The sequence below is a fragment of the Bos mutus genome, chromosome 23, assembly GCF_027580195.1.
Source record: "Bos mutus isolate GX-2022 chromosome 23, NWIPB_WYAK_1.1, whole genome shotgun sequence".
NCBI classification, from domain to species: Eukaryota; Metazoa; Chordata; class Mammalia; order Artiodactyla; family Bovidae; genus Bos; species Bos mutus.
Genome location: NC_091639.1, coordinates 11,593,631 through 11,618,193, shown reverse-complemented (window position 1 = coordinate 11,618,193; position 24,563 = coordinate 11,593,631). Strand labels below are relative to the sequence as shown.

The following is a 24,563-nucleotide window of genomic DNA, read 5'->3' as shown; positions in this document are numbered from 1 at the left end:
TCTGTTGCCTCTAAATATGATAACCAAACCACTTAATAAGATGTTGAACAGAATAGAACTGAAAATAGAGTTCTTGCGTACCAGAAGGCAATGGCACCCCACTCCAGTACTCTTGCCTGGAAAATCCCATGAACGGAGGAGCCTGGTGGGCTGCAGTCCATGGGGTCGCTAAGAGTCAGACACGACTGAACGACTTCACTTTCACTTTTCACTTTCATGCATTGGAGGAGGAAATGGCAACCCACTCCAGTGTTCTTGCCTGGAGAATCCCAGGGACGGGGAAGCCTGGTGGGCTGCCGTCCATGGGGTCGCACAGAGTTGGACACGACTGAAGTGACTTAGCAAAGCATAGCGTAGCATTTGCCCCACACTGACATTGAACAGTTAAGGTCCACGATACAGAAACTAAGTGTCTGATGAATGACTATGTGATACACCTCCTTTGAGGTATGCTTATTCAGTCAGCCATGAAGATATCTAATTATGCTATCACCTAGCATACCTTTCTCCATTTTGGAAATTTCAAACATGTCAGAGTTGGGCTTGCTTTTAACATTTAACCTAAACAAAGTGCGTTCTGCCTTTGCACTACACAGATCAACCTGTTTAATAATTCAGTAAAACAAGAGATTTGTATGCCAGGACTTCAAGAATCCTTGCCAAGTCCTAGTGACCCCTCCCATCGGGTCCAGGTGTTCTGTCTTTTAAATGGTCGCATGGTTTTTCCAGAGCTGACACAAGCTCACCAGGCTCTATTTCCTCCTCTTTAAAACGAAAACTGTGTATCTGTTGTGCATGGACATTATATGCCAGTCATGGGTTTCACTCAAACTGAGAAACTCACAGGATGGTGGGTGCTGGGCAGAGCAACCCAGTGTATCGCCCTGACCTTGGAATGCATGTTTAGGACTGTATGTATCAGATTCTAGGCGTGTTTTCCATTCAGAGCAGTTAGTTTGTATTTATGGGACTTGGAATCAGTAGGGACCATCTCATTTTCCTGTCACTTCTGGAACAAGCTGAATCCATGGTAATGGGTAGGGGGTTCCAGGGATTTTTGAATGATAGCAAAGATAGAAGTGTCTTCCTTTATTAAAGTTTGCTTTTCCTCCCAGAGATGACTGAATCATATGTATAATTTACAATAATAGTCTTTTTAAAGTGTGTTTCCTTAGAGTTTTCAAAGACAGAAAGAACCAGAAGAAAAGGAGCATCTGTTATTTAGAACTGTATCAGGTTTAGGTGACCCCAAAGGAAACAGCTGAGTTCTCCCTAAATATTCCTGTACGTGCTTAGTCAATGAGTCGTTTCTGACTCTTTTGCAACCCCGTGGACTATAGCCCGCCAAGCTCCTCTGTCCATGGGATTTCCCCTGCAAGAATACTGGAGTGGGTTGCCATTCCCTTCTCCAGGGGATCTTTCCAACTCAGGGATTGAAGCCAGGTCTCCTGCATTGCAGGCGGATTCTTCACTGAGCCACCAGGGGAATAACCCTAAATATTAGCTGCTGGTCTCCAAGGCACCATCAGTTCTGTTTGCTCACAGCGCCTAGTTTGGTTTCCCAGCACCTACTCCATTAGGAAGAGGCTGAGGTGTTTACTTAGGAGCTTAGGTGTACAGGCTGAGATTCTCACACCTTGCTGTGCATATGAATCATCTGGGGATTTTGTTAAAATGCACTCTGAATCAGGAGCTTTGGATAGGACCTGAGTCTCTGCATTTCTAAAGCTGCTGGGGGAGCTGGTCTGAGGACCACACTTGGAATAGTAAGGCCCTATGCCACTGAGCTAAATTTTAAGATACTGATGGAGAGAGAGATACAAATGTAGATGTGAAGATGCTTAAGATGACTCTATTCAGAACAGTGATTAACAGGCAAATCATACGTAGTAAACCCTATGTAAATTTGCCTTGATCCATCTATTGACCCCTGTCCACTTCCCCTTTCCTAATAATAATGTTTAAACATGATCTGCATGTGTGGCTCTTTGTTACCTTTGCAGTTATATAATCGTGCTCAGCCCCATGTTTCTGTTGCGGCAGGTGCATCCGGAGGCACACGCCTCCACTGGGGGACTCAGGTGAACGAACCATTGGTGTGTTTCAGCACTGAAAAGGCAATTAGGGACATGAAGGCCATTTGTCTGCAGCTAGAAAGAAACCCTAAAAGCAGACATCCACTCTCCTTTCTTATTCTCTTCTTCCTAGTCTCTTTCTCTCTCCCTTTTCCCTCCTGCACTTTCTACCTTCATAGATTTTACCTCTCCGTTTTTTTTCATCCCGTGAACCATCATCCAGTGTACCAGGGACATGGTGGCATCCTGTGGTGCCCTCTCGTGGTTCACTGAAAATATAGCTAGACACAGTCCCTACTCTCACAATGACTTCCCCTGCTGAGAGATACAGACAGCACGGAGAGCCATTGAAGCGCAGAACAGGGACAGGTGCCCCAGAATTACAGCAACCCAAGTCGGTAGCTGCATTGGTAAATAGGAAATATGGTCCTTCTAAATGTAGGAGGGGGAGTTGAAATTTGTATCCGTCTGGCCCCAGGGTTGCTCCAGTTAATCTTTGTATCCTTGACTTATTGTCAGTATTATCTGGAAAAGATGTTTATCAATGGACCACTTTTCAGAAGAGTGCATTTGAAGTTGTGTGTTAAGGCCGATGTGTTTTAGTGGTCCATTAGCAGAAAAACCAGCCATGGAATCTATAATGAGATCTTTAAGACCAACAAAGCCACCCAGTGTCTCTCAAAACAAACAAACAAACTGTAAATAAACCAGGGCACTGCTAAGAACCAAGTCGGCATTGTTTTTTCAAATTCACTAAAGCTGAGTTCTGTTTTAAAAAGTACCTTCAGAGGAGTTTTCTAGCTTTGTGTATGGTGCATTCCATCGTGCAGCAATTTCACATTTGCATTGCTAATGGACCTCTCTGCAAACGTGTTTGACATTTTGCTTGGCTTTGAAAGGACTTTTATGCTGCTATTTTTTCCTTCCCTAGAGCTGCCTTGGGCTAATTAACCTATTCCCTTACTGGCTGGGCCTACTATATGCAAATACTCTCCTTCTGGATTCTGACACACTACTCTTACATGAACATCCCTAATGAAATCCTGTGGGGTTTTATTGGAGCAGTGTTACTGTGGGGCCAGCAGGGGGCGCATGGAGCAGTTCACGTTCAGTCCATCCCCTAAATTACTTTCCTTTGCTAGTCCCAGTGGGAATGCCAGTTTATGCAGTTCTCTTTCTTAGAGTAACTTGAAACCTAGAGATAAAAGATCAGTATCAGCACTTTTTAAGCAGTCAAAAGCGTCAACTGTTTTCAGTTTTGGTAGTTTAATTTTATTCTGTCGTTTTGAAAACAGCACTGTCATCTCAGTAGATTTGTATAATATTAGGTGTAAATTACATGCCATGAACTTCCTAAGAGAAGGCTATATATATACCTGCGGCTTAATAAAGCCAGAGGTTGGGAGGGTAATGCTGAAAACTGCTGCCTTATTGTGTCTATTTTAACATCATACTATAGAAAGTGGGTCTGGGTAGGAGAAATGCTAAAACCCAGGTCCTGGAATTCCCAGATTCAGCAACTGTCCAGGATCACAGAACAAGACTGCTCACAGCCTGTAGGCAACCCTCACATCTGCCTCCTGTTAGCCTAGTTCCTGTTGGTTCCACTGATGATCTGCCTCTTGCCAGGTGGACATCTGTCTGCCTACACAGTCCTGGAAACAGAGTTCAGTGGTTCCTGAAAGACTGAGATAGGTGTCCTATCTCAGATTAAAACTGGCTCGCTACTTGTATGTCCAGGCTGAAACACACAGCCCTGATTGGTCTGGCAGAGGCTGCATCTCTAGGGTTCATGGTGGACTGGCCCTTTCCAAGCAGAGGGTGGAGAGGATGGAGAGAGAATTCAAAGAGCTTGGATAGGAAGTACGAGGCAGAGACGAAGCAAGCATGTTGCCCTCATGAAGGACACCCTCAATGCCTGAATATTGCATTTTTAAAAACCAAACCATGTTCCTGTTTTAACTGTCTCATAGATTCCTTTTGGCTGTTACCATATGAGTAGCTGTACTGGGAGCTGTTTGGAAACGTGTAGAGAACATAATTATTTGGGGCTGCCTCTGCTCAGTTGGCCTGTATGTAGTGTGTGTGTTTATGTCTGTGTGTGTGTGTTAGGCAAGAGAGAATTGTTGTAAATCCAGTATGGACCCAGAATCACTAGAATCTTTGAGTAGCGCCTATGGCAGAGCTTCCCTGATAGCTCAGCTGGTAAAGAATCTGCCTGCAATGCAGGAGACCCGGGTTCAATTCCTGGGTTGGGAAGATACCCTGGTGAAGGGAAAGGATACCCACTCCAGTATTCTGGTCTGGAGAATTAAGGCATGGAGCAAGTCAAACCGAGAATTCCATGGAGTCGCAAAGAGTCATGACTGAGCCACTTCCACTTTCACTATGGCAGAGGAGGACTCAGATAACCTATGAAATCCACTGGGGACTTCCGTTCCTAACCTGGTCCTCGCAGTGCTTGGCTGAGGACCGCTGATCGTCACTGGTGCCGTCCTCCTTGTAGGCTTCATTTGATCCTCCAGAGACTGGGTAAAGCTAGAGCTGAAGAGTGGGAGGGCCATTTCTGGGAGGGAAACTAAGAAATGCATTGTTTGCCCTCCAAAAAGGAAAGGGTGGGGGTAGGAGAAGAGGGTATTGAGAGAGAGATCTTAGAAGACTGACTAAATCCATAAAAAAGGTTTGACTTGCTCCGTGGCTTAATGATCTTCCTGATGTCCTACCCAGCACGGCCAGCGTTTTACCTGCTCTAATAGTGGGGCTGGCGGCAGGATTTTGGGGGATTCACATGAATCTCGCGGGAGGGGGTTCTTTTCCGGTGTTGATGTTCTGACGCCCTGTTCCCCCACCCCTTTCTCCCCCTTGGTCCCGACCCTCTGCCTTTTCCCAGATTCCAGAGCAGCTGCTGGAGGATCGCACCCACGGGGAGATGATTCCTCATGAAGAGCCTGGATCCCCTACAGAAATCAAATGTGACTTTCCGTTTATCAGACTAAAACCAGAGCCAGTCCGACAGTGAGACGGTCACCGTGGAGGGGGGACGGCGAAAAATGAAATCCAACCAAGAGCGCAGCAACGAATGCCTGCCTCCCAAGAAGCGCGAGATCCCCGCCACCAGCCGGCCGTCCTCGGAGGACAAGGCGGTGCCCAGCGACAACCACCGCGCGGAGAACGCGGCATGGCTCCCCGGCGCCCGGGGCCACGTGGGCGGGCGGCTGGGGCCAGCGGGGCCCCCGGCGGAGCTCGCAGCGGAGCTCGGTTTACAGCAGGGAATAGGTTTACACAAAGCGCTGTCCACGGGTCTGGACTACTCCCCGCCCAGCGCGCCCAGGTCCGTCCCGGCGGTGACGTCCACCACGACGATGCCCGCGGCGTACCCGCCGCCCCCTCCGTCCGGGGCCCCAGTATCCCCGGTGCAGTACGCCCACCTGCCGCACACGTTACAGTTCATCGGGTCTTCCCAGTACAGTGGGCCCTACGCCGGCTTCATCCCTTCCCAGCTGATCTCGCCCACAGCCAGCCCGGTCACCAGCGCGGTGGCCTCGGCGGTGGGCGCCGCCACGCCCGCCAGCGCTCCCAGCTGGAGGCCTATAGCAGCCTGCTGGCCGACATGGGCGGGCTGAGCCGAGCCTCCGGACACAAGGCTGAGCCACCGCCACCGCCGCCACCGCCGCAGCACCTAGGACGGACAGCAGGGCTCCTCCCCCCGGGGTCCCCACCGCACCCCCAGCAGAGCCAGTACGTGCGCATCTCCAGCTCGCCGCAGAACGCCGCACGCCCGGCCTCGCCGCCGACCCTCCCCGTCCACCTGCACACGCACCCGACCATGATCCCACACACGCTCACCCTGGGGCCCTCCCCGCAGGTGGTCGTGCAGTACACCGACTCCGGCAGCCACTTTGTCACCCGTGAGGCCACCAAGAAGGCCGAGAGCAGCCGGCTGCAGCAGGCCATGCAGGCCAAGGAGATGCTGAACGGGGAGGTGGAGAAGGGCCGCCGGTACGGGGCGCCCCCCGCGGCCGACCTGGGCTTGGTGAAGGCGGCCAGCAAGGCGGTGCCCCACCCGTACGAGTCCAGGCACGTGGTGGTCCACCCCGGCCCCGCTGACTACAGCGTCCGCGACGCGTCGGGGGTGCGGGCCTCCGTGATGGTCCTGCCCAACAGCAGCACCCCCGCCGCCGACCTCGAGGGGCAGCAGGTCACCCACCGGGAGAACTCGCCGTCCGCCCTCAACGACAAGAGTGGCCTGCACTTGGGGAAGCCCGGGCACCGCTCCTATGCACTGTCCCCGCAGCAGGTGCTGGGCCCCGAAGGTGTGAAGGCCGTCGCCACGCTGTCCCCGCACACGGTCATCCAGACCACACACAGCGCCTCTGAGGCCCTCCCCGTCGGGCTGCCGGCCACGGCCTTCTACGCGGGCACGCAGCCGCCGGTCATCGGCTACCTGAGCGGCCAGCAGCAAGCGATCACCTACGCCGGCGGCCTGCCCCCGCACCTGGTCATCCCGGGCACCCAGCCCCTGCTCATCCCCGTGGGCAGCGCTGACCTGGAGGGGTCGGGCGCCGCCTCGGCCATCGTCACATCGTCGCCCCAGTTTGCTGCAGTGCCTCACACGTTCGTCACCACCGCCCTGCCCAAGAGCGAGAACTTCGGCCCCGAGGCCCTGGTCACCCAGGCCGCCTACCCGGCCATGGTGCAGGCCCAGATCCACTTGCCCGTGGCGCAGTCCGTGGCCTCCCCCGCTGCCGCTGCGCCCCCTACGCTGCCGCCCTACTTCATGAAAGGCTCCATCATCCAGTTGGCCAACGGGGAGCTGAAGAAAGTGGAGGACCTGAAGACGGAGGACTTCATCCAGAGCGCGGAGATCAGCACTGACCTGAAGATCGACTCCAGCACGGTGGAGAGGATCGCAGACAGCCACAGCCCCGGCGTCGCCGTGATCCAGTTTGCCGTCGGGGATCACCGAGCGCAGGTAATGTTGCCTCCGCATCACGCAGGTAGGGGGGACACCGCGCCATGCCGCCTCCCTTACCTCCTGGCCACCGTGAGTTTCTTCCAAGCAGCAGACCTGTCTGCCTTTCTGCGGCTGTGGGGGTGATTGAGGGTTTTCTTTCACTTTCACTTTGTACCTAAAAGTTAGACTTCTCACGTTCCCCCAACCACCGTTCTCTAAGAGAATTAAGCCCTAATGCACCCCGAAGCATCCGCTATTTGTTATGAATTAATTTCTCTGCTTCTCCAATGGGGGCTGGTCAGGTACCATGCTTGGGACAGTTAAGAAAATCACCACTCGGGTTATTTTGCTGATGTTGTTCTGTGGTTTACATGAGTAACCCTGATTCAGTTCAGTTCAGTTCAGTCGCTCAGTCATGTCCGACTCTTTGCGACCCCATGAATTGCAGCACGCCAGGCCTCCCTGTCCATTACCAACTCCTGGAGTTCACTCAGACTCACGTCCATCGAGTCAGTGATGCCATCCAGCCGTCTCATCCTCTGTCGTCCCCTTCTCCTCCTGCCCCCAATCCCTCCCAGCATCAGAGTCTTTTCCAATGAGTCAACTCTTCGCATGAGGTGGCCAAAGTACTGGAGTTTCAGCTTTAGCATCATCCCTTCCAAAGAAATCCCAGGGCTGATCTCCTTCAGAATGGACTGGTTGGATCCTTTTGCAGTCCAAGGGACTCTCAAGAGTCTTCTCCAACACCACAGTTCAAAAGCATCAATTCTTTGGCCCTCAGCCTTCTTCACAGTCCAACTCTCACATCCACATGTGACCACAGGAAAAACCATTGCCTTGACTAGACGAACCTTTGTTGGCAAAGGAATGTCTCTGCTTTTGAATATGCTATCTAGGTTGGTCATAACTTTCCTTCCAAGGAGTAAGCGTCTTTTAATTTCATGGCTGCAGTCACCATCTGCAGTGATTTTGGAGCCCAAAAAAATAAAGTCTGACACTGTTTCCACTGTTTCCCCATCTATTTCCCATGAAGTGATGGGACCGGATGCCATGATCTTCGTTTTCTGAATGTTGAGCTTTAAGCCAACTTTTTCACTCTCCTCTTTCACTTTCATCAAGAGGCTTTTGAGTTCCTCTTCACTTTCTGCCATAAGGGTGGTGTCATCTGCATATCTGAGGTTATTGATATTTCTCCCAGCAATCTTGATTCCAGCTTGTGTTTCTTCCAGTCCAGCGTTTCTCATGATGTACTCTGCATAGAAGTTAAATAAGCAGGGTGACAATATACAGCCTTGACATACTCCTTTTCCTATTTGGAACCAGTCTGTTGTTCCATGTCCAGTTCTAACTGTTGCTTCCTGACCTGCATATAGATTTCTCAAAAGGCAGATCAGGTGGTCTGGTATTCCCATCTCTTTTAGAATTTTCCACAGTTTATTGTGATCCACACAGTCAAAGGCTTTGGCATAGTCAATAAAGAAGAGATAGATGTTTTTCTGGAACTCTCTTGCTTTTTCCATGATCCAGCGGATGTTGGCAATTTGATCTCTGGTTCCTCTGCCTTTTTTAAAACCAGCTTGAACGTCAGGAAGTTCACGGTTCACTTATTGCTGAAGCCTGGCTTGGAGAATTTTGAGCATTACGTTACTAGCGTGTGAGATGAGTGCAATTGTGTGGTAGTTTGAGCATTCTTTGGCATTGCCTTTCTTTGGGATTGGAATGAAAACGGACCTTTTCCAGTCCTGTGGTCACTGCTGAGTTTTCCAAATTTGCTGGCATATTGAGTGCAGCATTTTCACAGCATCATCTTCCAGGATTTGAAAGAGCTCAAGTGGAATTCCATCACCTCCACTAGCTCTGTTCGTAGTGATGCCTTCTAAGGCCCACTTGACTTCACATTCCAGGGTGTCTGGCTCTAGGTCAGTGGTTACACCATCGTGATTATCTTGGTTGTGAAGATCTTTTTTGTACAGTTCTTCTGTGTATTCTTGCCACCTCTTCTTAATATCTTCTGCTTCTGTTAGGTCCATACCATTTCTGTCCTTTATCGAGCCCATCTTTGCATGAAATGTTCCTTTGGTATCTCTCATTTTCTTGAAGAGATCTCTAGTCTTTCCCATTCTGTTGGTTTCCTCTATTTCTTTGCATTGATCGCTGAGGAAGGCTTTCTTATCTCTTCTTGCTATTCTTTGGAACTCTGCATTCAGAGGCTTATATCTTTCCTTTTCTCCTTTGCTTTTCACTTCTCTTCTTTTCACAGCTATTTGTAAGGCCTCCCCAGACAGCCATTTTGCTTTTTTGCATTTCTTTTCCATGGGGATGGTCTTGCTCCCTGTCTCCTGTACAATGTCACAAACCTCATTCCGTAGTTCATCAGGCACTCTATCTATCAGATTTAGTCCCTTAAATCTATTTCTCACTTCCACTGTATAATCATAAGGGATTTGATTTAGGTCATACCTGTATGGTCTAGTGGTTTTCCCTACTTTCTTCAATTTAACCCTGATTAAGAAAAGCCATTTTCCACCCCCACCCCCCTTTTTTTTTCTGGTCAGGGAAAGACAATGCTGCTTCAGGGGAGGGTGTTAGGTGCCCAGAGTTGCCATATCCCATTACAACATCAGTGTTTTGTTGTTGTTGTTATTTATTTATTTTTTTAATCTGGCTGTGCCAGGTCTTGGTTGCAGCGCTTGGAATCTGATCTTTAGTTGTGGTGTGTGAACTCGTAGTTGCAGTGTGTGGGATCTAGCTCCCTGACCGGGGGGTCGACCCCAGGCCCCCTGTATCAGGAGCTTGGAGTCTTAGGCGCTGGACCACCAGGGAAGTCCCAACATCCATGTTTTAACATGTAGGTTTTGTTATCATTTAGGTATAGGTGAGGCCAACAGAGGAGAATGCATCTGCCATTGAAAAGGTGGTGTGTTATACTCAGATCCCAAGAAGAGGGGATATGTCCGGCCACATGGGCTGACATGCAGAAGAAGCCCAGGGTCTGTTACAAGGCACTGGGACCCAGGAGAAAACATGGACAAGAGCCTTTGTTGTTGTTTCAGTGGGAAGGAGTGGGTGAGGCAGGGTAGCAAGCGTAGGTAGGCTGCTGCTGCTGCTGCTGCTGCTGCTGCTAAGTCGCTTCAGTCGTGTCCGACTCTGTGCGACCCCATAGATGGCAGCCCACCAGGCTCTGCCGTCCCTGGGATTCTCCAGGCAAGAACACTGGAGTGGGTTTCCATTGTGTGAAAGTGAAAAGTGAAAGTGAAGTCGTTCAGTCCTGTCCGATTCGTAGCGACCCCATGGACTGCAGCCTACCAGGCTCCTCCATCCATGGGATTTTCCAGGCAAGAGTACTGGAGTGGCTTGCCATTGCCTTCTCCGGTAGGTAGGCTAGTTGGAATCATTTCAGCAGGCTCTGGGTACAGGAGCTGTCCCTAGGTGTCTGATAGTGGCCCAGAGAGTGCAAGTCCCATTCACTGAGGAGGAAGCTGGGGTGTGGGTGTTTTCTTTACACGTGAAGAACATTATCCCCGGTAGGGGAGCTGTTAGCTGTGTCTGGGAATTACCTAACGGAGGGAGGGACAGTCCCTCCAGTGTCAGCAAGACCCCAAGATGTCAAAGCATCAGATAAAATAAAAAGCATGGTTCATATAATCTGGAAGGTGGAAGGTCAAGGTTGTCCCAGGTGATCTCCTGGACTCCTGATAAATAGGAACCCCAAGGGCCAGATGCAGCCAAGCTGAGTCATGTTAAAACTAGAACCGAGATCAGCTCTTAATTTCCATGAGTTCCTTCAGTCCACTCTTTTCCAGCTTCTTAAATCACTTGAATGCATTTATTCCGCCCATGTGTATGGAAACAACCGTTTCACTGACCAGCTTGCTTGAAGTCAGGTTTGGCCCCAAGGCGGGGAATTTCCCAGGCTATAGAGCCTCAGTGCCTCTGGGAATGGGATATGACAGCACCTCCTTCAGTTTGAAATGAGTTGAAAAATGGTCATGGCGTAGCTGGTATTTGGGACAGTCAAAGATAAACAAACTAGTTAATGGTTTGAATTGTTTTTAGAATATTTTTAAAAAGATCAAGTGAGGTGGGGGAGTCTGATTTTCCAAAGCGTTTTCCAGGACTGCTTGTGAATGTCCGGATGTGGGATCTTGCTCAATATCAGAGGGCCTGCATTGCCAGGAGCTTTTAGCCCTGAAGACTTTTCTTTTTAATGGTGAGATGTCGCTGTAAAGTTTGGTGAGGCCCAAGAAAATTTCTCAGGGTTCTGATGCAAAAAAAAAAAATTGCAAAAATCAGGATATTTGGAAAAGAGCATCATTATGTAGAACTCCCTACCCATGTCTAAGTGTCTGCTCCCTCTCCGCATCCTACGTGGATTAGGAGTAGGTGGATCCTCACTGAAAAAAGAATGAACTGATTTACTAGCAAAGTTGTCTTTTAACAGACCCCAAGTGAAGCCTGGGAAATAAACAAGAAGGAAAAGTAAATGTGTTTTTTTTTTTTTAATGATCCTTTTAATCCTTAAAGCACTACTGTGAACAGAGGTAAGCAGAGGAAGAGGGGTTATTTTGAAATGCAACTGTCTCCCGCCCAGCACCTCTTTTCAGCTTTCAGTAAAGAAGCGCTCTGAGCTGCAGGCTCATCTCCAAGGCCATAGGAGCCCCCATAGACCAGAGCCTCACAGACCTCTAAGTTCCAGATTGACCGGCAGTGCTGAGAGGTAGCATCTCTGCATGCACCTCCCGCCCGATCCTCCGCAGAGCGAATGCTTAAACGATTGAGAAATTGGCTTCCGAGTGTGAAGTCTCATTTCCTTCCCGTCGCCAGGCCACCGGTCTCTTTGCTGACGGCCAAGGTGCAAATTAGAAGGTAGCGGGTTTGTCGGGGCCTGTTTGCAGGCCTGTGAGGCCGCCCCTGTGTGGCCCGGCCGCCCGCTGGGAAGGACTCAAAAGGGTGCCTGGGGTTCCAAGCTTCAGAAACACAAGTGCAGGGCCCGGCACGCCAGTGATGTGTCTCTTTACCCAGAAGCCTATCAGAAACAGGCTGACATCATCCCAGCTAAAATACTCCACCAGCTGTGTTTGCCACAAGTGACGGGGGCAGAGTCAGCCGAGAATCAGAGAAAGCGAGAGGGGGAGAGGGGCGGCAAGGGAGAAGGAAGGTCCGGATTTAATTTACACTCTAAGGGCTGAGGGCTTCCCTTCCTCCTCAGGGGGCTCTCTGAGGGGTTTTCTCCCCAGGCCTGGAGATCCAGTCTCGGTCTTTTCAACTGATTAGAAATCTCTTAACACTTGCACCCATTAGGAAGGTTGAGAGATGTGCAGAGCGTTTTCACTTAATTAGCCAAATCACAGATTTGATTGGGGAAGTTGTGGGAGGAAGGGGGTAGTTTTCTAAAGGACGGATGGCTTTGTGACCCCAGGCGTAAATCCTGCATGGAGGCAGGACCACAGGGACACTTGACTTCATGACCTACCACAGGCGTCCCCAGTGGATGCGGTGTGGCTGGTGGGAGAAGCCCCGAGCTTGGGGTCTGGACAATAGCAGAACAAAAATGGTCTCACTTCTCTCTGAGCTAGGGTTTTTCTCATCACTAAAATGGGCAAATGATTCCTTATACAAGATCATATCTTCAGCATCCTCTTTGTTTTTGTATTCCTTTGCTTTCCTGCCGTGCAGAACAGCCCTTGTAAAATTTACTAGCATCCACTAAACAAAAAAAAGGAGTGGGGAGGGATATATACAGGGAAAATTACCTGACTTTATGCTAATAATCAGCATGTAGATCCAGGGAGAAGGAAAGCCACCCTCTATAGAAACAAGGGAATTTTCACTGAGGGATTATTTTCAGGAGCTGAATTCCTAATTATTATTGTGAAAAGAGCCCTCCAGGGTGGTGGATCTGAAGCTCCCTGTGAGGCAGTGTAGCAGAAGAATGCTTTCGCATATCCATCCCCATCTCTGTGGTTTTGTCCTTCCCAGAGCAGTATTTCTTGGCCCAGGCAAAGTATCCTTGCATCCCAGTTCCCCCAGGCTGGTTCTCCTCCAGGAGAATTGAAGGATCTCAGGCACCATCTGTCAGCCCGTGTGCACCACATGAAGCCTCTCGGTAGCCACCCATGGTCTCCAGAGTCTATGGTGAGCCCAGAAGGGATCCTGAGATGATAATAACATCCACATGGGAGCCCGTGTGATTCAACTGGAGGGCAGAGCATCGTCTGCTTGGGTGGGAAGCAGGTTAAGAGGTCAGAAAATGCAAGACCTGGAGCCGAAAAGACCCGAGGCTGAATCTGTCCTCCACCCCCGGAGCTTTGGGACTTGGTGCAAATCACAAACAGACTAGTGCACACATGCTTGATGGTGCAAATGACACATGTGCCTTCCATCCGGCTCGTGTTGTAGTGTGAAGAATGAAAGTGATGTAAGAATGAAAGTGAAGTGAAGCCAGAGTGTTAGCCACTCAGTGGTGTTACTCTTTGCAATAGCCCGCCAGGCTCCTCTGTCCATGGAATTCTCCAGGCAAGCATACTGGAGTGGGTTGCCATTTCCTTCTCCAGGGGATCTTCTCAACCCAGGGATTGAACCTGGGTCTCCTGCATTGCAGGCGGATTCTTTACCAGCTGAGCCACCAGGGAAGAAAGGAAATTCGCTCAAAAGAACCAGTTCAGTCAGTAGTGGATAGGAGGGCCTCAGCAGTGTTAGTTTCCCTTCCTTGCTTCTGCTTGGGTGGGACTTTGACCCTAAGAAGAGAAAGGTTAGGTCCTGAAAAGTGAATGAGTAAAAGGCTTCATGCCCTTACAAGAGCTTTTGGAAGGAGGGACAGTTTAGAAAAGTCTGGAAGGAAGGCTGAACTTTTCTGGTGAGTCTCTGCCATTTCACTCTGCCTGTGTTCTTGCGGCATATTCCCAGGAGAGGTCCAGGAGCATCCCTCGCCATCGTGTTTCTGTGAAGGAAGTACCATGACCTCACGCCGGCCTGTGTGCACACAACACTGTCTGGTTTTCCTGAGTGTGAGCTGGACTGGAGGGGTCATCTAATGGTTGAGCCCTGCACATCAGTGACCAATGCAGAAACGGGCTCACACACCTCTCCTTTGCAGAAAGGATCTGGGCACCATGCCCACTGAGGAACCCCCGGCCTGGGACAGCCCCACTGGGGGAGCCCTGGCTTCCATCTTTGAGCAGCCTCTGCAGCCCTCCGTCTCATGTTCCCCAAGCTTGACTTTTCTGAAGAGTACACAACATTTTGTCAGTACAATTTATCTGTGATGAGGCTGCCTTTTTTCCGTTAGTGCTGGGCTCTGTCTCTCATTAGGGCTGTCTGTCGCTCCCCCAGAGTCAGGAGCTGCCTGCTTCCTTTTACCTCCTTGGTGGCTGCTTAATATTCCATGTCATTCTCTTCTCCCAACTCGTGTGTGTGTGTGTGCGTGCATGCGTGTGCATGCACACACACACCCATACAGCATGTTACAATGACATGCTTACTGTAAATCTACTGTTGGCTTTTCTTCCATTTCACTATTTTTTCATTTGACCGCTGTGTTCTGTGAGCCACCAGTGTCTGCATTATGCATTTAATGGGTTAGCCGGTGCCTAAAAATAGCCAGAGCCCTCCTGCAGGCAGCACAGACGCCTGTATAGTCCCTAAGCAGCCAAGGCAGACCGACTTGCCAAACATTTTACACATGGGGCTTGGTGGATGTGAACCCTGATGAATCAGAAAGTGGGTAGTGGCTGCCCTCGATGCAAAGCTCATTACGGCCCTGGGGTCCAGTGATTGGTGATAAACCTCCTAGCTCTAATGCCAGAAAGGCTCTAGCAGAGAAGCAATATCAAACACATTTTTGTTTGTCTGTGTTCCCTCCCACTCCCCCCAAAAGAAGAAAAATACTCTGCTTTAGCATGTGTGTGATATAAGTGCCCCCAGCTTGGGGATCTTACATGTGTTATTGAAGCAGATTATCTGGGACCATTGTAGCTTATAGCTTTTTTTTTTTTTTTTTTTAAGTAGACTTTATTGTTGAAAGTAGTTTTAGCGGAAAGTACAAAGTTCCCAGACACCTCGAGTTTCCCGTTATTAAAATCTTGCATTTTAATGGAACATGTGTGACTTGTAATTGATGAGCTAATGTTGATGCATTATTATTAACTAAAGTCCATACTTTATATTAGGGTTTACTCTGTGCTGTACATGCTGTAGGTTTTGAGAAATGTGTAATATCACATATCCAGCCTTCCAAGCGTCTTAGAAGATAGCTTCCCCACCCTAAAAAGATCCTTCATGCTTTACCTATGGGTACTCCCCACCCCACCCCCAACCCTGGCAATCACTGATCTGTTTCCATCTCTGTAATTCTCCCTTTTCTAGAACGGCATGCAGTTGGACTCCTACAGTGTGTCGCCTTTCAGACTTCTATCACTCGGGAACATAAATTTACAGTGCCTTCATGTTGTTCTGTGGTTTTGAAAGCTCGTTTCCTTATAGCACTGAATAGTGCACGTTTGTTCTTTAAGGCATGCATTTTCAGACCCTGGTAGGGAGGGAAGGCAAGTGGGACAGACCCGTGTGCCCCAGAGCTGCCCTGGCACCTGCCAACTGGGTCTCTGGGAGCCAAGCGACATTGCGAGAAGAACTCAGCTCATCCATCATGTGGGGCTTGTGTTTGGAGGCGTCTCTGTGCTGGGATGTGGGTTTAATGAAACAGCTTCCACCAAAGACTGAGTCAGGCTTAGCGTGAACGTGATGAAGTGTTTTAAATAGAACACTCACAGACGCTCTTACACTCGACTGAAGAGGTGTGACTGTTTTTATTAATGATTTTTCAACATTGAAGTAAATTGGGCCTCCGTCAGCCCCTCCGTCTTTGCTCCAGTGTTTTCAATTTTTTTTTTTTTTTGACATGGAGAATGTGGTCATGCAAACTAGCCTTCGAGGAGAGCAGACAGACTTTTGTCTATGGGTGAAACAGGACCCAGAACTTCACTTGCAGACAAAGTTAGGGATTCCCAGTGTAAGCATGTCACCGAAAGTGAGAGGTCCTCACCGACACCCACTTCTGAGTCATGTCCTCACTCCTGGATGCAGGCAAAATGTGTATATTTGCCATAGGCTCGAGAAAAAAATGCTTCGTAAAACAGAAGCCCTTCACATTTGTGAAAACAGGGATTCTCATGAAGGAAAAGGGAGACAAATTTAAACAACAGGCATTTTGTTTTCTTTATATCCTGCTCTCGGTGATACGTACATATGTGTGTGTCTAGACAGAGCACCAATCTACTGTTGAAAAATACAGCCAAACAGCATAGATGTGCGTATATGCATGCACAGTTTAGATATGGCGGTCTTTGAGTAGCTAGAGGTATTTTACTGAACTTAAACAAGAGCTAAGAATGATCATAAAAGGTGGTCAGTCGCCAGATCAGGAGGCAACACTAAATAATTATCAGCCCAAAGTGAGGATGGCATCTCCCTGTCTTGGTTTCTTCATCTTGAATAGAAGTTGGAGGCGATCGTTTTAGAGGAGCTGGTTTAGCGGGGCTGGAGAGGTGGGGGCAGGTTCCTCTTTGGAGCCCTGGGGAGCAGTGGGTGTGTCTGGAGCCACGGGAGGAGGGCGGGAAAGGGCACAGGAGGCTGGAAGGTGACCACCCCTGAAAAAGAGAGGTGCTGGATGCAAGGCATCCAGGGATGAAAGGCAGAGGGGGCCTCAAGCTGACACCAGAACAAAGGCTATTCATGCTCCCATTTCATCCTCCAGTTTGCTTCAAGTGTTTGGAAAAGGATGTATTTATGTGATGAAAAAAGAGAAACTGGCTGTGTCGAGCTGCCAGGAGTTATATAACAGGTTTTGGTCTTGTATGGTCCTGCCCTCATGAATATATTTTTGTTGGGGTTTAATCGGAGCCCATTTGAACCTCGACAAGGTCATAAAACGAAATCGTGGTTATTAGCGCAGCTGAAAGCACAGAAAGGAACCTCACGCTTGGGGAGAAAGTAACTGAAGTATGACTCAGTGAGCTCAGGGTGAGCACTGCGTCTGACAGGGGACCGTGGGGTGAGGCAGCTGTGGCTCGGCCTGGAACGGCGCCTGTGAAGAGCTGAGCGAGACCCAGGGAAGGTGCAGCTCCTCTCTGGGCCAGGAGCATGTGTCCCGCGGAGTCCCGGCTGGCAGTCGCAGGCCCAGGCAGTCTCTCTGTAGCATCTAAACACTGGCCGCTATTGGCCAGTGGTACGTTGCGGTGTTTTCACTCATGGAGGGCAAACACAGAACCAGTCTTTCAGATTTGTCCTGAGCACCCATTACAAGCCAGGAGGTGTCCTGCACCCTGGGGATAAATCAGTGAGCAAACCAGGTGGGATCTCAGCACAGCACCCCCCACCCAGAACATACCGTCTCTTGGGAGTTCATGGGCCGAGGTGAAGTGGAGAATTATGGAAGTAAAGAAAATGACGCATCAAAAGATAACACGTGCTGTGGGAAAAAATAAAGCAGACTAAAGAGGATGGGGAAAAGAAGGATGCAGAATAGTTCAACAGGGTGTTTGGTGACACTCTGAGAAGGGGAACAAGAGGTGACAGGACACAGAGCAAAAAGGCTTTCAAGTGGAGGGAATAGCGGATGCACAGACCCAGAGGCACAAGCGTCTTTTGAAGTGAAAGACCAACGAGAAGACCAGCATTACTGCGGTGCAGGATTGAAGGGGTGGGATGCAGACCACGCCAGGCTTGTTCACAGGGCTTTTTCTCCCAGTGAGAAGCTGGCTTGGCCAGGACTGTGACCGAGGAGGCAGTGAGAAATAGGCTCATCCTAGCTGTATTTGGAAGAGAGAACCCCTTGGACTTGCTTGTGATTTGGATGCGTGCGGTCTGGGAGGAGGAGCCCAGGAACGTACGATGCCCAGGCTGTTGACCTGAACACTGGAAGTGTGAGGACGCGGCTCTTGGAGGTGCCAGGAGGAACCCAGGAGGGGCGTATCAGGGGTCTGTTTGGGACATGTTCAGTTAGAGTTGCCAGTATATAGCCAAGTGGACATCGCCAGGTAACATGGTTGCCAGTATCCAAACAGGCCTTGGTGAAATTACTGGTTTTGTATGCGTGTTCTGGCTCCTCACTGAAGGCAGGAACTAGGTCTTAAACAGTAAGTCTCACACTCTCAGTGTTACATTTTGAACTTGATTCAAACTGCAAAACCTGGAATGTGAAGCACTTAATAATATTTCTCAGCACCAGAGGGAGCCCCACACGGGCCTCAAGTTCAAGGAATTCAGACTCATTTCTGGTTTAAAGCGACATCATGTCCCAGAATCCCACCATGTCTGTTTCATATCCACAGTCGTACCTGTTGGCCTTGACAGCATGTTTTGAGGCAGATAATGCTCCTCTGTAAGGGAATTTCAAGCAGCAGACCCAGCCATATACATTCTCACTGGAAAATCTGTCAGTATGATTTCTTCATTAATTGTTAATGATTAGTTAACCTTTGAGAATGTTTATGACCTTCTGAGAAACCTAATTGCAAAATGAAAATACTTTTGTTATGACTACTTCAGTGTGCTTATTTGAGATATGTGTAAATGAGAGTTTAACCTTCACTTGAGGAAGGGCAAAACCTTACTTTAGTTCACATATATCCAGCCCCCCCCAAAAAAGTGCATTACCTAGATAATTCAGGCTACAGCATTAGGAAGGGAAGAATATTCATGAGGATAAATATTAGCGAGGATAAATAACTAGGAGAAAGATAACATGGGGCCTGAGCCATGCAGGTAAGCCATGCTTACCACAATCAGATGACCTGAATCTTCTGCTCCTAATTTGTATGGACCCAGCTGAAGGGGTGGCATCTTTTCCTGGGATGGCAGAGCTCTCTGGGGAGAAGACAAAGCAAGCTTTTAGGAGGAAGGGACCAAAGGCAAGCTTTTGAAATGACAGAGATTTCCCCAAAGCTCTCTAGGTTAAAATAACCCATTATCATTGCCCTTTTCAGCATACCTCTCAAATATTCTCCTCTCTCCTCATCACTTTTCTTTCATGCATTATTAGGTAGGCTGTTCAAGCTATCAGGCACCTCACAGAATTTCATTCTAAGACCTGCTTTTAGAGTTTTGAGATGATAGAACAATGAAGGGCTTTTAAAATGCCCCCAAATATGGTGTATGTAACGGGGGAGCAGGTACATCTGTATCATTCCTTATGGAGTCATCAGTAACGTTACTTGTCACAAAGGCTTTGAAGCCATCTTCTTAATGAGTCTGTTGCACTTGGCAACATGTAAAAGTCTTCAGGTAGATTTGTACACAGAAGTTATTTTCAGAATGTGAACACCGGCTGCTCCGAGGGATGTGTGTAATATGGCTGACACAGCAAGAACCCCTTGGTTGGTAGTTGTTGGGCTGACCGTCAGCACAGCTCTACCCAGAAGCAGGGCTCACCTAGGAAATGCAGCCAACAGTCCCCACTTGAAGTAGGATTTGTTTCCTCTACTCTGTGTATGATGATAATGGCTTTAAGAGGTTTGGGACAGGATTCATGGAACTAGCTCCAGGTTGGTCCTCCCAATTGGAACTCAGTGGGTATCCCCATCTGATACTATAACGCGTAGGTATGTTTGTATACGTCTGCATGATGTGAACATAGCTCTGTAATTGAATATCAGCCTCATATATAGAGAGATACTTGATTCACATAGCAGATGTAAGGCTGATGCTATTTCACAATTTTTTGTCTCATGGAACAAATCCATAACCTCGGGTCATTGGATTCTATTTATTCCAAGTAACATTCACCACTTTGGGGGTAGTGTAAATGTTAAGTTCATCTCTTCTGGTGATACTATAATATCTTTGTTCACAGGGGCAGAGATCATAACATAAGAAAAAAGAAAACGGGTTTGGGGGCTACAGAGACTGGGATTAAATCCCAACTCCATCAGGGTATAGTCATGACATTAGGTCACTGATTCAATCTCTTTGACACTTAGAGATCCTTAGTTGTAAAATCGGAACAACAGCATTTTTCTCACTAGTTTATGTGAGTGTCAAACAAAATACTTTTTGTGAAGTGTGTACCTAAATGTTTAACAGATAGTAGGAACTCAAAAATTTTTTTAATTCTCTTTTCGTTATTCAGATAGTCCATAACAATGAAATTTTCCCCAGATAATATGAACATTTATATGGGCTCATGCCCACACACTGGAGAAGGAAATGGCATCCCACTCCAGTATTCTTGCCTGGAGAATCCCATGGACAGAGGAGCCGGGCAGGCTACAGTCCATGGGGTCGCAAGAGTCGGTCACAACTTAGCGATTAAACCACCACCATGCCCACACACATACTGTAGTCATAGGCTTTCATATAAATTCATTCTAGTTGTTTTTTCTAAAAACACTTAGGTCTTCTATGGAGCAAATAAAATATATCATTCAAGAAGTGCATCTAAAACAGGATTAATCACAGTTATCAAAAAAAATAGGTTAAGTAGAAAAGCCACAATCCATGTAAATTACATGAAATTATACTACTTTTAAAGTGAGATAGCTTAATTATTTATGTGTTTCTGGATGTGTGCCTGTGCATGAAATTCAACAACATTTTCAATATTATTGTATTTAGTCAATACAGCCATCTTTCTATATCTGCGGGTTCCACACCTGTGGAGTCAACCAATCACAGATGGAAAATATTTATGGAGAAAAAAAATTCTAGAAAGTTCCAAACAGCAAAACTTGAGTAGTTCCTAGGCAACAATTTACATAGCATTTACATTATGAGTAATGTAGATGAGTTAATGTATGCAGACAATGTGTGTAGGTTATATGCAAATACCGTGCCCTTTTATATGGACTTGAGTATCCTTTCAGTCATTTCAATGTATCGAAATTTATGGTAATACATGGCACACGTGTGCGTGCTCCAGTCGTGTCTGACTCTTTGAGATGCTATGGACTGTAGACCGCTAGGCTCCTCTGTCCATGGGATTTTCCAGGCAAGAATACTGGAGTGGGTTGCGATGCCCTCCTCCAGGGGATCTTCCTGACCCAGGGATTGAACCTGCGTCTCCTGCACTTCCTGCATTGGCAGGCAGTTTCTTTATCACTAGCGCCACCTGGGAAGCCTGCAGCCTAGAGAAAACAACAGCTACTGAAAGCATGCTGGGCTTCCCCTGCTTTCAGTATTTGTCTTTCAGACAAAAGAGAGACTGACTGGAGTGCCTGGGCCTGACCGTGTGGCTGGGCCAAGCCCGTGAACTGTTTTGTATTCACTGCACCCTCAAACCCCTGCAGTGTTGCCCGGTTTCAGGTCCTGGGGAAGCCCTCCCTGTTTTCTCCAGCTCTCTTTGGTTCTCCTTCTCCTAAATTCCTAGAATATGCATTCATTTGTCCAACAAATACTTATTTTCAACTACGTGCCAGGTACTCTTTTCGGGGCCAGGGACACAGTGATGAACACGTAAGTGCCTGCCTCATGAAGCTAAAATACAGTCTTAACTCTGATGCCTGTTCAGCGCTGCCATCGGTGAGGATAGCATCTGTCCAGTGATTAATAAAGCACAGGAACATACTTTGGGCTTGAGTCACATGCAGCGCTCAGCGCCTGAACACTAAGTAGGTGTTCCGTCATCCTTAGGGGGGGTCCACTGACTTGTTTTAACAGAGACCAGCTACAGAGCAGATACACAGTAAAACTATATTTTGAATACTGAATTTAACTTTGACTGGCTTCGCTATACGGTAAACACAGGTACAGCAGAAAATTAAGAGGCTTATTTACATGTGTTGGTAGAGGCAGACTGGGGAACTGAGTCTGTCTTTTCTTCCCATCAGCTTATGTGCGAATGTATGTTTGTGTACATGTGTATATGCGATAAAACAAGGATGAAACATCTTCATCTTTTCCTTCTTTCTCTTCTCCCTCTCTCTCCCTGTTCCCACAGGTCAGCGTGGAAGTTTTGGTAGAGTATCCTTTTTTTGTGTTTGGACAGGGCTGGTCATCCTGTTGCCCGGAGAGGACCAGCCAGCTCTTTGATTTGCCGTGTTCCAAACTCTCCGTCGGGGACGTCTGTATCTCGCTCACCCTCAAGAACCTGAAGAACGGCTCTGTTAAAAAGGGCCAGCCCGTGGATCCGGCCAGCGTCCTGCTGAAGCACTCAAAAGCCGACAGCCTCGCGGGCAGTAGACACAGGTATGCCGAGCAGGAAAACGGGATCAGTCAGGGAAGCGCCCAGATGCTCTCTGAGAACGGCGAACTGAAGTTTCCCGAAAAAATAGGATTGCCGGCCACGCCCTTGCTCACCAAAATAGAACCCAGCAAGCCCGCGGCCACGAGGAAGAGGAGGTGGTCAGCGCCCGAGACCCGCAAACTGGAGAAGTCGGAAGACGAGCCACCTTTGACTCTTCCCAAGCCTTCTCTCATTTCTCAGGAGGTTAAGATTTGCATCGAAGGCCGCTCTAACGTAGGCAAGTAGAAGCCGCGTGGGGAAGGGAAAGCTGGCCCTCCTTTATCATTTGTATCCAGATTACAGATGTACTGTAGGTTAAATAACTCAGTATTTACATGTTATCCTCTTACTTTAGGGTTCTGTTATAACCTTGTCTTTAGAGTTACAGCGGGCGTTGGGCAGGCGATCGGTGCATATGCTTTTTCCAGGCGTGTCTCTCGGCAGGTGGGGTGCCAGGGTAGGTCCAGCCCAGGCTCCAGGCAGGTGGTGGGCATCCTGGTTGAGATGAAGGTGGCCCCATGGCACCCGCCTTTTCTGGCATCGTGGATGCACCCACGGGGGCACCGACTTCCACCGGCTTCAGAGGGATGGTCTACGGGAAGGGAGCTGCGTCAGGGGGGTGTGCGTGTGCCTGGGTGACACTTCTGTGAGGGTGTCTTTCTCTCTGCCTCCCTCTCTCTTGCTCTCAGCACCAGATTGGAGGTCTGGGGGAATGTCCTCAGGAGGTTCTCCCGTGCAGAGTCAGCATCGGGGCCTCCGAGAGAGGTACCAGACAGCAGATGGAAAGCTAACCGTGTAAAGGAACATTCCCCGCCCCCCCCCCAACTTATTTTACAATAAAAGCAACTTTTAATCATAGAGATAAATATATATATATATATATATTCCCCCTATGGGGCCTGACTGCACTGATATTTTTTTAAAGAGCAACTGCCACCCATGGGATTTCGTTTCTGCTTTACTAGTGCAGTAGTGATGTCTCCAGGGCATCGTGGTGGGCAGGCGGCCCTTGCTGGCATCGCTCCGCACTGGTTGGGGGGGGGCGCTGGGCAGCAGGGGTGGGGGAAAGTGAACACCCCCTCCAGTCTCTGTGCAGTGTTAGGAAAACCAATCAGGTTAATTGCATTGACTTCGCTCCCAAGAGACAGACAAACTGCCCTTCAAAAGAGCTGCAGAAGCTCTTTGCTTTGGGTTTGCAAATCTTTTGTCTTTTAACTCTAGTACTGTTTATAGTTCATGACAATGGACAACTCGGGTGCCACTTTTTTCAGATTCCAGTGTGACGTGAGGAAATAAGATTTTGAAGATAAGCATATATATTACTATCTCTAAGTACTTAAAATGCCGTTCACACTTTATTACCAAGCATCTTGGTCTCTCATTCAACAAGTACTGTATCTCACTTTAAACTCTTTGGGAAGAAAAACAGAAAAGAAAAAAAAAAAAAACTAAGTTGCTTTCTTTTTTTTTTTTTTTTTTTTTAACACTGTAACTACATTTCAGCTCTGCAGAGTTTCTCACGGAGCAAGATGCTGAAAGTTTCAAAGTGGTTTCAAGGGATGAATGTGAATTATGAACTTGTATGTGACAATGAATGACCACCAAGTACAGCCTGACAGGAGGCACTCTTCACTTTGATGTCTCTGAAAGGATTTAAAAAGCATATGCAGAGCTGGCAGAGGAACTGAGAGGGAAGGGATGGGGAAAAAAAAAAAAAAAGAATACTCACTTTTGTCCAGTGTTTTTCTTTTTAAGATGAACTTTTAAAGAACCTTGCGATTTGCACATCTTGAGTTTATAAATTTGTGTGATATTCCTGCAGTTTTTATCAAATAACATTGTGGGAAAGGCTTGGGGGACTGAACGAGCATAAATAAATGTAGCAAAATTACTTTCTAACCTGCCTAAACTCTAGGCCTTTTATAAGGTTATGTTCCTTTCAAGATTCATTTTTGGTCTTCTTACCGTATCTGTCACATAAAACCAGGTCTTAGCAGGACAACTCTGAGAATTTTCTTCAGATTCATTGAGAGAGTTTTCCATGAAGACATTTATATATGTGAGCAAGTTTGTTTTTTTTTAAGAAAACAATTATTATTGTTGTTATTAATGTTATTTTCAAAATGACTTTCTTTTTCCATCTGAAATCAAGATTTAATGTTTGGTACAAACCCAGATAGGGTCTTTCACAGTTGAGACCTTTTATCCCCAGAGATCTGAAAAATTGTTTGTGGGTTTTGAGTGTGCGTTTTAAGTGCTTAAAAGTTTTATAAGGAGAGAGAAATTTTTAAATATTCTTACTTGGAATGGCTGCAAAGAA

The 24,563-nt window shown here is 47.9% G+C and overlaps 1 protein-coding gene across 1 annotated transcript in view; it reads left to right on the top strand.

Annotated features, from left to right (window-relative positions):
* Positions 1 to 23,965, top strand: part of ATXN1 (ataxin 1) — a 413,977-nt gene extending 390,012 nt beyond the window's left edge. Inside the window, 3 exon segments of the mRNA XM_070360780.1 lie at positions 4,966 to 5,639; positions 5,642 to 7,047; positions 21,959 to 23,965. Coding sequence (XP_070216881.1) covers positions 5,126 to 5,639; positions 5,642 to 7,047; positions 21,959 to 22,489 — 2,451 coding nt within the window. The 5' untranslated portion in view covers positions 4,966 to 5,125 and the 3' untranslated portion in view covers positions 22,490 to 23,965.
* Positions 23,966 to 24,563: the final 598 nt, after the last annotated feature.